The 15,333-nt window shown below is 38.8% G+C and overlaps 1 protein-coding gene across 1 annotated transcript in view; it reads right to left on the bottom strand.

Moving 5' to 3' along the window:
• si:dkeyp-27e10.3 (UPF0606 protein KIAA1549) overlaps positions 1-5,120 on the bottom strand; it is a 37,964-nt gene extending 32,844 nt beyond the window's left edge. Inside the window, exon 1 of the mRNA XM_063005263.1 lies at positions 5,009-5,120. Coding sequence (XP_062861333.1) covers positions 5,009-5,048 — 40 coding nt within the window. The 5' untranslated portion in view covers positions 5,049-5,120. The remainder of the gene's footprint in view (positions 1-5,008) is intronic.
• Positions 5,121-15,333: the final 10,213 nt, after the last annotated feature.

The following is a 15,333-nucleotide window of genomic DNA, read 5'->3' as shown; positions in this document are numbered from 1 at the left end:
AACCAGAAGATTCTCTTTAGTACAGCTCTTACATCCCACTTCAAACCATGTAGGACTCATACAAATGTCATACATGCTAATACGAAACTGAATATGTCTAGTAATTAGCATCTGTGTTACTTCATTTTCACTTACACACAAACACACTATGTACATCAAAGTGTATCAGGATAAAATCTGGAGACAGATCTGTGGCGTGGTCAGGAATGGTGTTTCCATGGTAATCCCGTGTGTGAGTGTGTGTGAGTATGTACTTGTTTCAGTAATGCATCATGTGTTGACTGCCTAATCTGTATTCCAAAGACACAGCAGACCAAGCTCACACGCATTTCTCACACCGGCAGAATCAGTTCTCTCTTTCTTGCTCACTCACACACGTATTCACACAAACACACACATACATACACAGATGTGCGCACGCACACACGCACACATAACCACAATCCCATACATAAAACGGTACAAAAAGGAAGATATGAAACATCAAAGGCATTTATAAATAGCAGCACAGCATAGAATTACTGCCGTCTGCAGAGCTTTGCTTCAATCAGTTTGACTCATCAGTTGAATAATGATAAACTATTTGTCTATCTTACACCCACATACACACAAGTGCCAAAGGCTTTACTTGAGGGCCTGTAGCATGACAGGGTGAAGATTTTACACAGGAGTAAAGCATGGATGATCAGGTGTAATTCAAGAACCACAAATATGATTTGTCATGAATTAGAAGCTGATGTAATACAGGACACTGTCCACAGTTAATGACATTGCCATGGGCTTATATGCTGGCAATACATAGCCTTTGCTTATGCTTTTATCTGTTCATATGATCAGCAACATACTTTAGCTAAGCTTAAAGATGTTCATTCTGAACCAGGTTCCTCTTTCTCACAGAGCTACATCTAAGCCTATGGCAATGCAAAGCTTACTTGACTGTGGAAAATCATCCAAAGTAAATTATCATCATATAACTTTATACAGCCATGGGCCCTGAATGCTTAAGGGATTTTTCCAAAGCATCCATCATTACAAAATTTCAATAATATTTAATCTTAAGCCTAGAAAAAACTAGTAAATGTTTTGAAATAATACATTCATCAGGATACAAGAAGCACTGAAATTATTTTGTTATTGTTTACTTCTGACCCCTCGAACTGTTTCAGCCACAACCATGGCTAGTAGGTGTAGAAATAATATAGTCTATACAGTGGTACCTTGTAACTCAACATCCCCTGAACTCAAAATCTTCTAAACTCAACTCCCTTCGTTGAGGCATTTGTACCCTTAAACTCAAAGTTTCCCTTAAACTCAACATGTTCAGTTTGTTTTTTTAAAAATGTATTTATTTAATTTAAAATGAACAACAAAGTCACTTTGTTCAGCGCTTGGCTTCAGCGGTGCTGTAATACGTCATCAAAGTGTGCAATATGAGACGAATCTGCATTTGTGTGGAATAACCATCAGATTCACTCTGAAAGCTCCACATGTATCTGTGTTTAGCTGGATTTTCCTCACTGTTTCACTTTTAAACTTGCGTTACAGCTCGGGGTTCTGAGAAATTGTAAGAATCAGCTTTTTATTTCAGTGTTATATTATATTTGTATTATTTTAAGTGTATAAGTGTCAAAAACAACCCCATTATTTTACATAAGCCTAAATATATATGCAAGTCCATGGGACCATGGAACGCATTAACAGGTTTCCCATACATCCTTATGGAAAAAATACCTTGAAACTCAACGTCTTTTAAACTCAATGCCACTCCCAGAACCAAGTGACATTGAATCTTAAGGTACCACTGTATTATAACAAAAAAAAACAATATTTTTTAACTTAGTTGCTTCAGTTGGTGGAAGATCCTTTCCTGTTCCACATAATTTGATGAGTCTGGTGTGAAAAAACTCAGAACGCCTTTGGAATGATTCAGTCGAATGTGAGCCAGACCGTTTTATTTAGCCTCACTGCCTGACCTTGCAAATGCTTTGTTGACTAAGTGGGCACAGATTTACCACGGATTCATTTCACATTCAAACAAAGCCTTCCTAAAAGAGTAGAGGCAGTTATGGGAGCTTTTGTATTAGAATAGGATGTCAAACAAGTCTATGGTGAGATGTCTATATTCATTTTCATCATGATGAAAAATGTTTCCCACATTTACTTTGACATTTATTTCATTTCAGACAGTATGAACCCAAGATATGTCATGTGTTGTCTGGTCAGCTATATTTCATTAGTTAATATACATTCATTCATGCATTTCAGGCCTGTAACACATTCCGAAAAAGGGGGCAAAGGCAATTTAGAGATAGTAATTAGGTATAAATAAAAATGTTGATCTGATTTCAAACAGGTGATGTCAACAGGTGACTGTAATCAAATTTGAAACAAAAGCGGTATCAATGAAAGACAGAGTCTTTGAGGAGCAAAGATGAGCAGAGGAAAAAGAAGGGGTCGAGGGACTGTGCACACGTCAGAAGGGGCGTGGAGCAGGCAAAATATACCCTCCTCGAATGCAATTGGGATTCCCAGCAGAGGAGCACTCATTGGTTACACTAAATCAGGAGAAAAGGGGAAAGATGCCGAAATAAATAGAAAAAAAAAAGAAAAAGCTTAGGTTCAGCTTAGGTGTTTCAAGGGATCTGGGCTCCACCATTACACAGTGGATATGTGTATTGAATGCAGCTAACCAGACAAAACATTACATATCTTGGGTTCATATCATCTGCAATGTAATAAAAGTCACACATACATACACAAACACACACACTAACTAACACACTAATACACCAATTAGGCATAACATTAAAACCACCTCCTTGTTTCTACACTCGCTGTCCATTTTATCAGCTCCACTTACCATATAGAAGCACTTTGTAATAATAATAATAATAATAATACATTTTATTTGTTGGCGCCTTTCATGACACTCAAGGTCACCTTACATCAACTAAAACAAGAATTAAAACATACAATAAGTTATTACAACTACAACAAACAAATTTTCACAACACACAAACATAAAACAAAAAGTACAAGATATGTTAAAGTGAATAAGCCAGTTTAAAAAGATGAGTTTTAAGAGCTGTTTTGAATTCTGCGATGGATTGCAATTGTAGTTCTACAATTACTGACTGTAGTCCATCTGTTTCTCTACCTGCTTTGTTAGCCCCCTTTCATGCTGTTCTTCAATAGTCATGACTCTCCTATGACCACTACAGAGTAGGTATTATTTGGGTGGTGGATCATTCTCAGCACTGCAGTGACACTGACATGGTGGTGGTGTGTTAGTGTGTGTTGTGCTGGTATGAGTGGATCAGACACAGCAGCGCTGATGGAGTTTTTAAACACCTCACTGTCCCTGCTGGACTGAGAATAGTCCACCAACCAAAAATATCCAGCCAACAGCGCCCCGTGGGCAGCATCTTGTGACCACAGATGAAGGTCTAGAAGATGACCAACTCAAACAGCAGCAATAGATGAGCGATCATCTCTGACTTTACATCTACAAAAAGGACCAACTAGGTAGGAGTGTCTAATAGAGTGGACAGTGAGTGGACACGGTATTTAAAAACTCCAGCAGCGCTGCTGTATCTGATTTTTTTTTTAAGTATTTTTATTATTTTTCACATTGTTAAACTTGAACTTACATACAAACAGTGACCACTACACATATTTACATATACAATATCCAAAGCCTCCCACACTCTATTCAATGTTCGATTTACACCCGTTTATACAGCCGTAGATAAATAAAAGAAAGTAAATACACATATACAAACCCCCAACTTAAATCTTTATAATACAAACTTCTCCAGTGTCCCACTATAATAATTGGTGATGAAGGGATAAATCCTAGCCACTCTTTATTATTTTTTCAAAGAATATTCTTGAAATTCGATCCCCAGTATAGTCCAAAAAAAACAGTCCAGATATTATACCATTGTTTGAGGTTATCTTTAGCCCAGTATGAAATATTTTATTAATGCTTTTAAGGTCTGATTTACCATTACCATGAGTGTCTTTTACTGAAACAATATTATTAGAATTGCGCCTCCCCCTGGCCAACATTGCCACATATTTACTAGGTTTGTTACCAAACTCATACCACTTCTGTTTAACATATGTCAAATTTCGTACTGCCCTTTGGGTAAGTAATGTGTTCAATGCTGCCCTTGTAGTTAGCATTATCTTTAAATTTCTGTCTGAGGGGTTATCTTTTGCTGTGTCTGATTTACGCATACCAGCACAACACACACTAACACACCACCACCATGTCATTGTCACTGCAGTACTGAGAATGATCCACCACCTAAATAATACCTGCTCTGTGGTGATCCTGTGGGGGTCCTGACCATTATAGAACAGGGTAAAAGCAGGTGAAAAAAGTATGTAGAGAAACAGATGGACTACAGTCAGTAACTGTAGAACTACAAAGTGCTTCTATATGGTAAGTGGAGCTGATAAAATGGACAGTAAGTGTAGAAACAAGGAGGTGGTTTTAATGTTATGCCTAATCGGTACACACGCATATAAAAGCGCACACAAATACATATTTATGTGTAGACAAGACCTAAGTAACTTTCTAACAAGGGTTCTTCAAAAAGTTTCAGCACTTTTAAAACTCTATTTATTAAGAATTTCAAATACACATTACAGCACTTTTCTACATAGTCACCTTCCCATGCATTTTTCCCAGCGTCGTACCAACTTTTTAGTGCCATCAGATCAGCAAAAATGTTTTTGGTTGAGTGTGTAGCCACTGATGCACCGCTGCTTTCACATCATCATCACATGAAAATCTTCTTCCCCTTAAAGCTTCTTTGAGCATCGAAAAAGGTGGAAATCAGATGGTGCTAAATCCAGACTATAAGCTCTCTCAGTCTCTCAGACTCCTCCCGCCCACACCATTTCCAACAAAAATATGAAAGTGTGGAAACTTTTTGAAGATCCCTCGAATATAAAAAGCAAGCTGGTTAAGCATCATCGTGTTAATTAGCCCACTAACCTGATGCAGGTGTGCTTGCAGTTGCTGTAGAGATCTGCATCAGTAGAAAGACAAGGAGTTTGCAGCAGCCAGTAAGATGCCGCAAATTGACTGGCGCCGCCCTTAAAACAGCTCTCTTGCCCTCTGACTTCTCCATTCCACTCGCTGTTTATGACATAATGTGCAAGTCTGATTTCAGTCCTCTAGAACAGCCATCCATCTTACTGCCCAACTGCCCTTTCCTTTCAATCATCTCTAAAAAAAAAAAAAAGACAATACTCAATGTATAGAAAGAAAACTATTCTCTATTAAATCATACAGATAAATGAACAACATGAATGATTCAGTATAAAGAAACATGGTTTTGTTTACTCTCACAAACTCTACAAAAGATTTTTAGGAAGCTATTTGTTTTAGTCTTTTTGTAATAAGAAAAATGTATTAGCACACCCTCTCAATTGAGTGTCATATGCCAAGACCAATTACTGTGTTAGATTGATCTCTATTTATTAAAAGCAACTAGCTGCAGTTTGTTGCTGCTAGCAATAGCACAATGACTTTCACACTGGAAAATGGGACATTAAAATGGTTGAGTTTTGTTATGTTTTTCCTGCCTTGATTAAAAATCAAGATATCATCAAATACAGCATGCTATATTAAAACAAAGTTTACACCCTTATGTCAAATGTAGAGATGCATGAGAAACAAAAAAATATCCACACAGGCTTTATAAAGATCTGGGTGATGCCTCACAGCAAGAAGGTCCTGGATTTGGCAGGCTTTCTCATCCAACATTAGTACCTGATCTTACAAATGCTCTTTTAACTGAATGGGCACAAATTCACACAGACACACTTTACACTCTTGTGAAAAACCTTACTCAGAATACTAAAGGCTGTAATAACGTTAAAGGAGGGGGAAGGAAATCTGTGTAAATACATATAGTTTTGACATGGAATGTCCAACAACCTCAAAGTGTCCACATACTTTTGCACATATTATGAATTTCAGTGTAAGCAAAACATTAAGTATGTTTTAAGAAACATTTTAAAGCTATGTTTGTATGTAAAAGAAAAAGAAAAGATACATTTAAAAAATATGATGTGTGTATTCTCAATTCAATAAGAAAAGTCACCAGTTTAATGAACTAAAACTTGGGTCTGTGTAACACAGTCATAAGCATTTCAAGTCTTTAACAAAGCAAAGCTGTAGGATTTATAACAACCTAATGTTCAATATTGTGAAACTACGTTTTCTGTTGAATATGGCATAATGTTGGAAAAATTAAGCTGTTGTTCTTATGTTGAGTACATGGAAATTATTGAAAACATTAAAGCAGTCTGACTGAATTATGATGCACTTTTTCACTGTTACAGCTTTACACATGACTGAATGATTTTGATCCCCTTAAACTAAAGTAACCGTCATTACCTGCAAAACAAACTGTTGCTGTCAGTTAGCAGTCGTTTTTGTCAAATATTGTGTTATTATTAAAACAGTGCTTCAATGCATTTTGGTGGACCTGTGAGTTGAGGAATCTCATCTTATCTTTTTAACCACTACATACCATTAATGGCAAACTAGGCCTATTTAGCATGTTTTATAGTTTATATTTTAGAATGTGTGAGGATCATGCAATTAAGAATAATGGAGAAATCAGTAAAATCCCAAGAAAGAAAATCCCATATATCTACTATATAAGTGTATTTAGGTAAACTTTTAATTTTACCTGAATATGCTTTTATGTATTGCTTATAAATGCCCTGTTAAGCCCTGATCTGGGTTCCCATTATACAAAATGTTAATGAATGCAGCTCAGGTGGCACAGCAGAGCTGACATTTCAAACTCGTTGGATCGAAACTCGAAGCTCTGCCACCTGGCTGGGCTGGGTGGCTCCATGACCAATGATTGGCTTGTTGTTCATACAGGGGGACCTCATAACTGATGCAATTACGACCTCTGGTGGCTGATTGATGGCGCCTGCAGTCGAGGAATAATGCATTGATCAGCATATGAACTCGCCTCGTGCAGGTGAAAAGATGCAGTCGGCTACTGCACACGTGTCGGAGGGGGTGTGTGTCTCGCTCACCTCAATCAGAAGTGGGGATCAGCATCAGCAGAGAGGAAGCGTAATGCAATTGGGTAATTGCATTATTATTATTAATATTATTATTATTGTTATTATATTAGTAGTAATAGTAGTAGTGATTTGTACAACGGGTCAAATAAATTCTACAGAACAGGGCCAAACGTAGTTATATGAGCTGATTTTTTAATGTATGAAAGAACTCGAGCAGCAAGGCAGCAAAGACCAGTACATGATCCCATTTTCTAAAATAATTCAAATACAGATGCAAAACAAGTCATAGTAATCTACCAGTCTGGAAAGGTTTACAAAGCTATTGCTAATGCTAAAGTCGAGGAATAATGCGTTGATCAGCATATGAACTCGCCTCGTGCAGGTGAAAAGATGCAGTCAGCTACTGCACACGTGTCGGAGGGGGCGTGTGTCTTGCTCACCTCAACCTGAAGTGGGGATCAGCATCAGTAGAGAGGAGGCGTAATGCAATCGGGTAATTGGATACGACTAGATTGGGAAGAAAACTGGGGGGAAAATGCAAAAACATTGAATTAATTATAATAACAATAATTATTATTATTATCATTATTATTGTTGTTATCATATTAGTAGTAGTAGTAGTAGTAGTAGTAGTGATTTGGACAACGGGTCAAATAAATTCTACAGAACCGGGCCAAACGTAGTGATCAGGAGGTCTTAATTATGGTTGTTATCTCCATTTAGGTTGGGGTAGGATTAGAAATTATTGGTCAGACCTCGAGGCCACATCCCTCTCAGCAGAAATTTGGATTACTATAAGATGCAGGGTATGGACAGAAAAAAAGGGTGGAGAAGATGCTGATCCGCATACAGACAGACTGGATCAGAGACGCCTTTCATCAATGAATAAATCAGTAGCACAAAGCATGCACTGTGGAGCACCAGTGGGTAATAAAATCATTAGAAATAAACCAGTAGAGACCACCATAGTATTTCCGTTACCTGTCATTTGGAGATGCAGCTCATCACACACCCCTCATCACACCCCTCTCCTGGTCCATTCCCTCCACAGCGGAGGCCAGTGCATGTGTGAAAGCGGGTCGACGTAGATTTTACATCGAGCACACACAAATGAACAAAAATATATTAAATACACACTCCCCCAGCAGAAGAGTGAATAAATCCCAGTCTCTGTACACACGCGCTGTTGATTATTTTTGGAATCCGGGGACTGGCGCGCGCCGCTGTGATATATAAATAGATATATATATGCCGGTTCCAAATAAAAAACACATAACCACTTCCAAAATATTCAAACTCTCTCAGTCCGGTCCATTTTATCATCCGATCACAGCAAATTAAGAGCTGGCATCAATATTCCACCGCCTAGCTGTTTGACCCTGCCTCTCCATCTCATTCATAAGCCTGGCTATGATAAAGCTCGGCTTTGATTGGCTCACAGGAGCATCACTCAAAAATCCACTACATGCGTCCTGATTATTTTACGCTCATCCTTGGGGGGGAAACACAGCAATGTAGTACATTTTTAAGAGACCTTGCTTAATAAATAACAGATCTGATTGCTTTAACAGCGGATTCTCTCTAAATCTCTAAATCTCAGACTAGAATGCTGCTAGGAGCAGAGGTAGTAATGTACAGACAGCACTCTGTAAAGGTAGGTTACTATGCCAGTCACGGAATTCTTAACCCTTTCATTCATGCTCTTCAGGCTTTTTTTAAGATAACAGAAAACAAAATAAAAACAACCATATATTAATATCAAGGAGTTAAAAAAAAGTGGCAGCATACAAAGTTTTGTAGCAATTATTTTAGCAGGGCAGTTGTAGCCAAGTGGTTAAGGTACTGGTTCAGTAATCAGAAGGTTGCCGGTTCAAGCCCCATTACTGCCAGGTTGCCACTGTTGAACCCTTGAGCAAGGCCCTTAACCCTCAATTGCTTAGACTGTATACTGTCACAGTACTGTAAGTCGCTTTGGATAAAAGTGTCTGCTACTGTTTTTAAAATGCCACTTTGATGCGCATTTTTAAAACATTTATTGTCAACTTTTCTGACAAGTGTTTGGAAGAAAATATTCATTCACTCATTCATTGTCTATTTTACCACTGCTTTATCTGGGTCAGGGTCACGGTGGGTCTGATTCAATGGGCGAAAGGCAGGAAACACCCTGGACAGATCGCCAGTCCATCACAGGGCAGTAACTCAAAGCACCTTACCAAAGTAAGTCTGGCAGGTTTTACAAAAATTAACAAATTTATGTCATAAAGAGGTCCAGTCAGAGTTCTGATCCATCAAACATGTAAAAATACACTGCCTGGCCAAAAAAAAGGTCACCACCTGGATTTAACTAAGCAAATAGGTAAGAGCCTCCCATTGGATAATTACTGCATGGGTGACAAGTTATTTAACCCTAACTGATGCAGTGAGTAGCTTCTCATTTGTTAAACAACCATGTGGAAAGACACATCCTGTGGTCGTGGAAAAGATGTTAATCTGTTTCAGAAGGGTGAAATTATTGGCATGCATCAAGCAGAGAAAACATCTAAGGAGATTCTGAAACTACTAAAATCGGGTTAAGAACTGTCCAACGCATTATTAAAAAGTGGAAGGACAGTGGGGGAAACATCATCTTCGAGGAAGGAATGTGGTCGGAAAAAAATCTTAAACGTTTGGTGAAATCAAATGGTAGAAAAACTACAGTAGAACTCAGGGATATGTTTAATAGTGAAAGTAAGAGCATTTCCACACGCACAATGTGAAGGGAACTCAAGGGATTGGGACTAAACAGCTGTGTAGCCTTAAGAAAACCACTTGTCAGTGAGGCTAACCGGCAAAAACGGCTTCAATTTGCTAGGGAGCATAAAGAATGGACTCCGAAGCAATGGAAGAAGGTCATGTGGTCTGATGAGTCCAGATTTACCCTGTTCCAGAGTGATGGGCGCATCATGCCTAGTGCCTACCGTACAAGCCTGTGGGGGCAGTGCTATGATCTGGGGTTGCTGCAGTTGGTCAGGTCTAGGTTCAGCAACGTTATGTGCCCAAAGAATGAGGTCAGCTGACTACCTTAATATACTAAACGACCAGGTTATTCCATCAATGGATTTTTTCTTCCCTGATGGCACGGGCATATTCCAAAATGACAATTCCAGGATTCATCGGGCTCAAATTGTGAAAGAGTGGTTCAGGGAGCATGAGACATCATTTTCACACATGGATTGGCCACCACAGAGTCCAGACCTGAACCCCATTGAGAATCTTTGGGATGTGCTGGAGAAGATTTTGCGCAGTGGTCCAAATCTCCCATCATCAATACAAGATCTTGGGGAAAAATTAATGCAACTCTGGACAGAAATAAATGTTGTGACATTGCAGAAGCTTGTGGAAGCGAATGCGTGCCGTAATCAAAGCTAAAGGCGGTCCAACAAAATATTAGTGTGTGACCTTTTTTTTTGGACAGGCAGTGTAGTAACTACTAAATCAAATTAACTGAATTCAGTTCAATTTCACCAGCCACACTCAGGCATGATTACTGCCAAACCTGCTTAACCTAGAAAACACTTGAATAGGCAATGTAAAGCAAGCTAGAAGGTCTTAAATAATAATACGTTTTATTTACATAGCGCCTTTCTTACACCCAAGGTCACTTTACATGCATATCATATTACATATTCAATTAAGGAAAAACACTTAGGACAGATGTGAGAGAGGAAATATATTAAAAAGGTAGGTTTTAGCTGAGTTTTTAAAGAAGAAAATGAAGAGCAGAGGGTTTGTGGTAAGGCGTTCCATAGTTTTGGGGCCATGACATCGAATGATCTACCACCTCTTCTTCTTGTTCATCAGCCTTTGTCCCGTTTTTCGGTTACGGGGTCGGCATTTCCGGCTTCTTCCCGTTAGGGGTCGCCGGCGGGATTTGGCACAGTTTTACGCCGGATGCCCTTCCTGACACAACCCTCCCTATTTTATCCAGGCTTGGTCTGTGCATCCCAGTGGCTAGGTAACTATGTGACAATTCAGTGTCTCCAATTAACCTAGTGGCATGTCTTTGGACTGTGGGAGGAAACCGGAGCACCCGGAGGAAACCCAGGTAGACACAGGGAGAACATGCAAACTCCACACAGAAAGTACCCGGACCGCCCCACCTGGGGATCGAAGCCCAGGACCTTCTTGCTGTGAGGCGACAGTGCTACCCACTTAGCCACCGACTTGTCATAACTAATGGAATCATGAATTCTGCTCTCTATCAGAAAGTCCTGAAGGAGAATGTCCAAATGTTAGTTAGTATCCTGAAGCTCAAGTGCAGTTGGGTTATTCAGCAGGACAATAATCACAGGCGAGTACACAGGCAAGTCCTGAGCTGAATCTCATTGAGATGTCGTGGCATAACCTTAAATGGGCAGAGCTTTCAATGAAGCTGATTTAAAACAATTCTGAAAAATTTATTTACAGCGATGTCAAGGACATCACAAGTTATCGCAAACGTTTGATTGCACTTGTATCACATGGATGATATACACTGATCAGCCATAACATTAAAAGCACCTCCTTGTTTCTACACTCACATTTTATCAGCTCCACTTACCATATAGAAGCACTTTGTAGTTCTACAATTACTGACTGTAGTCCATCTATTTCTCTACATACTGTTTTAGCCTGCTTTCACCCTGTTCTTCAATGGTCAGGACCCCCACATGACCACCACAGAGTAGGTATTATTTAGGTGGTGGATCATTCTCAGCACTGCAGTGACACTGACATGATGGTGGTGTGTTAGTGTGTGTTGTGCTGGTATGGGTGGATGAGACACAGCAGCGCTGCTGGAGTTTTTAAATACCGTGTCCACTCACTGTCCACTCTATTAGACTCTCCTACCTAGTTGGTTCACCTTGTAGATGTCAAGTCAGAGACGATCGCTTATCTATTGCTGCTGTTTGAGTTGGTCATCTTCTAGACCTTCATCAGTGGTCACGTTGGCTGGATGTTTTTACTTGGACTATTCTCAGTCCAGCAGTGACAGTGAGGTGTTTAAAAACTCCATCAGCATTGCTGTGTCTGATCCACTCATACCAGCACAACACACACTAACACACCACCACCATGTCAGTGTCACTGCAGTGCTGAGAATGATCCACCACCTAAATAATACCTGCTCTGTAGTGGTCCTGGGAAAGTCCTAACCATTGAAGAACAGCATGAAAGGGGGCTAACAAAGCATGCAAAGAAACAGATGGACTACAGTCAGTAATTGTAGAACTACTAAGTGCTTGACAGTGAGTGTAGAAACAAGGAGGTGGTTTTAATGTTATGGCTGATCAGTGTAAGTTTTGAATAAATCTATAAATTTGAATAAATATAATGTGTCATAAATAACAACCGTTACAATATTTAAAGGGGTTATTATTGTCATTTTATTTAAATAAATATAACAGAAAATTAGAAAAGCAATATAACAGCAATATATTCAAAACAGAAGCAATATAAACATCAGAAAATAATCATGTACTAGCTTATGCTTAACAATGAAATTAAATATAAATAAGGTTTTCTAGGTTTAGTCATAAACAACAGGTGCAGCATATCTCCTTCTGATCATCAGTAACTGAATGTACTGAATGAATTGATGTTCCTTCACACTGCTGACCATTTCGTTTACACTGTACACTATTAAGACCATTAAGGAAATTTTCAAAATCTAGGTCAGGGTCACAGCAGGTCTAGTTTCACCAGAAAACACTGGGTGCAAAGCAAAAATACAACGGACAGGATGCCAATCTATCGTAGTGCTTCAGTCACCCACCCCCAGACATAGCCAATCAATGGCTGTGTATACCTGGCTTATTAATAGCACTGCTGAGAACATGAAACCCACTTGTGGTGGGCTAGTATAATAAACCACTGTGCCACCCGAGTGCCTCTCTTTCAATATTATTTTCCAAATAATTACATACCCAAAGATAAAATTACAATCTGGCATGTTTGACATTTTATGTTCTACTTTCAGATGCTTAACTCTATCATAACACATTTCTGGAACTAAATTACTCTTAGACCATAAACAATCTAAAATAATTCATGTCATTCAATGTATAATTCATTTTATGCATTTACTTTAGATGGGTTCAGCAGCCAGCTGGAAATGCTGAGGGCAAGACAGGAATACACCTTGGATAAAGCACCAATCAATTGCAGGTCACACACTCGCCCATTTGCTTTTTTTAATCACACCAAGAGGTCAGAGCTGGAACCCAGGTACTCAAAGAATGCCATGCGGACACTAAACTGTTCACAGACTGTGCACAGAAGGGAAGGTTAAAACCCCGGTCCCCAGGACTCCCACAAGGCCCTACAGTGCCACACCTCCCCCTTATTTAATTAATCTTGACATAATCCTTACTGTTTATGGGTCAATAATGTTATTAAATATTAATGAATAAAGGACTGTTCGTGGCAAAATCTTAAACACCAGAGCTACAGAGCACCGGTGTGTTCTATTTAATGTACTGGATGCTTAAAATGAAGAGAAAATCAATTGTGGCTTTAATGTAAGGATTTGTTTTACATGGATAGCTTGTGTTCGAACCAATGGAGAATCACCAACAAAGTGTTAACATGAAGAAATGCATATCAACAATATGTGGAACATGTTTAGGATCAAATTATTATATGGTTTCCTCTTTTTGGCTATCTGTGGTTAATAAACAGACAATTTACAACTAGGGCAGAACGGTGGCTCAGTAAGTAGTGCTGACGCCTCACAAATAGAAGGGCCTGGGTGTTCGATTCCCCACACAGGCTGACAGGGTCCGTTCTATGTGGAGATTGCATGTTCTCTCTGTGTCTGTGTGGGTTTTCTCCGGGTACTCTGGTTTCCTTTTAAAGACATCCAGTAATGCCAACTGGAGCTACTAAATATTGCCATAGGTGTGTGTGAATGTGTGTGCGCTGGTGTGTCTGCCCCTTGTTGTACTGGCAACCTGTCTGGGGTGTTTCCTGTCTTTCACACTATAAATTAGACCCACCACAACTCTGACCAAGACAAAGCGGTGGTAAAACAGACAATGAATAAATAAATGAATGTAGAATTACAGGTAATATTCACTGTGTTTAATTATTACTTAGGATGTGTACATGATTTAGTGCCACATGTAGAAGTTGCCCAGATCGTAATTATGCGATGCAAAGTTGGGCATGATTTTGGCCATTCACATTTGAATAAAGTCAAATCCATGCCACATCTAAGCAGCTTGTTTACTAATATAGACTTAGACATATATACATGCTCAATAATCAGTGCTTAAAAGCAAAACAGGAAGAATGTACAGACTGTAAGATTAGAGTCTACATAATTGACTTTAGTTAATTAAGACTTTCATAATAGCTCATGATAAGTTAATTTAACTGTACATATCCATAACCATTAAACCCCCCTACTAACTTATACTCAACCAGCACTTGTATCAGGTACAGCTGTTATGTACTGTACATTCATATATTACTTAATAAGCTACACCAATCATACAGATAAACTTTGTGTATATATAATTACTGACTGTAGGCCATATGTTGTTCATTAACCAATAAACCTTTGTAGGATCTTCCTACTGACCAGGTTCTGCTTGGGTGGTGGAGCATTCTCAGCACTGCAATAACACTAACATAATAACAACATGCTAGTGTGTGTTGTACTGGTAGGAGTGTATTAGGTGCAGCAGAGTTTTTAGGATTTTAAACCACCTGATCATCACTGTGCCCCAATGAAAAATGTGTTATTAGAAAGTATCCAGACTATCAAAAGACTAAAATAAATTAACACACAGTCAGTGGTGGTCCCTTTTAATTGATAAATTATGCTACAAGGGTTATAAAGTGTAAAGAGCAACACATGCGCTACAGCAGAGGTGTCTAAACTATGGCTTGCTACCATTTTTAAACGGCTATTTTAAAAATAAAATTAAAGTTGGCCCGCTATTAAACAGGTTTTAAAAACTGCTTAAACTCTGGGTGTCGTTATCGTATAAAACAAATTTAAAACGCTCCCCATATTTCCCTCAATTCAAAACATTAACGTTACACCTACCTTAATGTCTTTGAGTTTTTAGATAAACATGGCGGCTCCAAAGAAACGAAAACAAGACAGCGAATAGGAAAATTTCTACGACGGCGTATTAGGGCCACTGTAAAAAATATATATTTTTAATTTTAAGTTTTGATTTTGAGAACAAAGTCGTATAAGTTTCGATTTCGAGATTAAAGTCAAAATATTATGAG

Source organism: Trichomycterus rosablanca, chromosome 1, assembly GCF_030014385.1.
Source record: "Trichomycterus rosablanca isolate fTriRos1 chromosome 1, fTriRos1.hap1, whole genome shotgun sequence".
NCBI classification, from domain to species: domain Eukaryota; kingdom Metazoa; phylum Chordata; class Actinopteri; order Siluriformes; family Trichomycteridae; genus Trichomycterus; species Trichomycterus rosablanca.
Note: the sequence above shows the minus strand (reverse complement) of the source record. Positions and strands in the feature narration are given on the sequence as shown.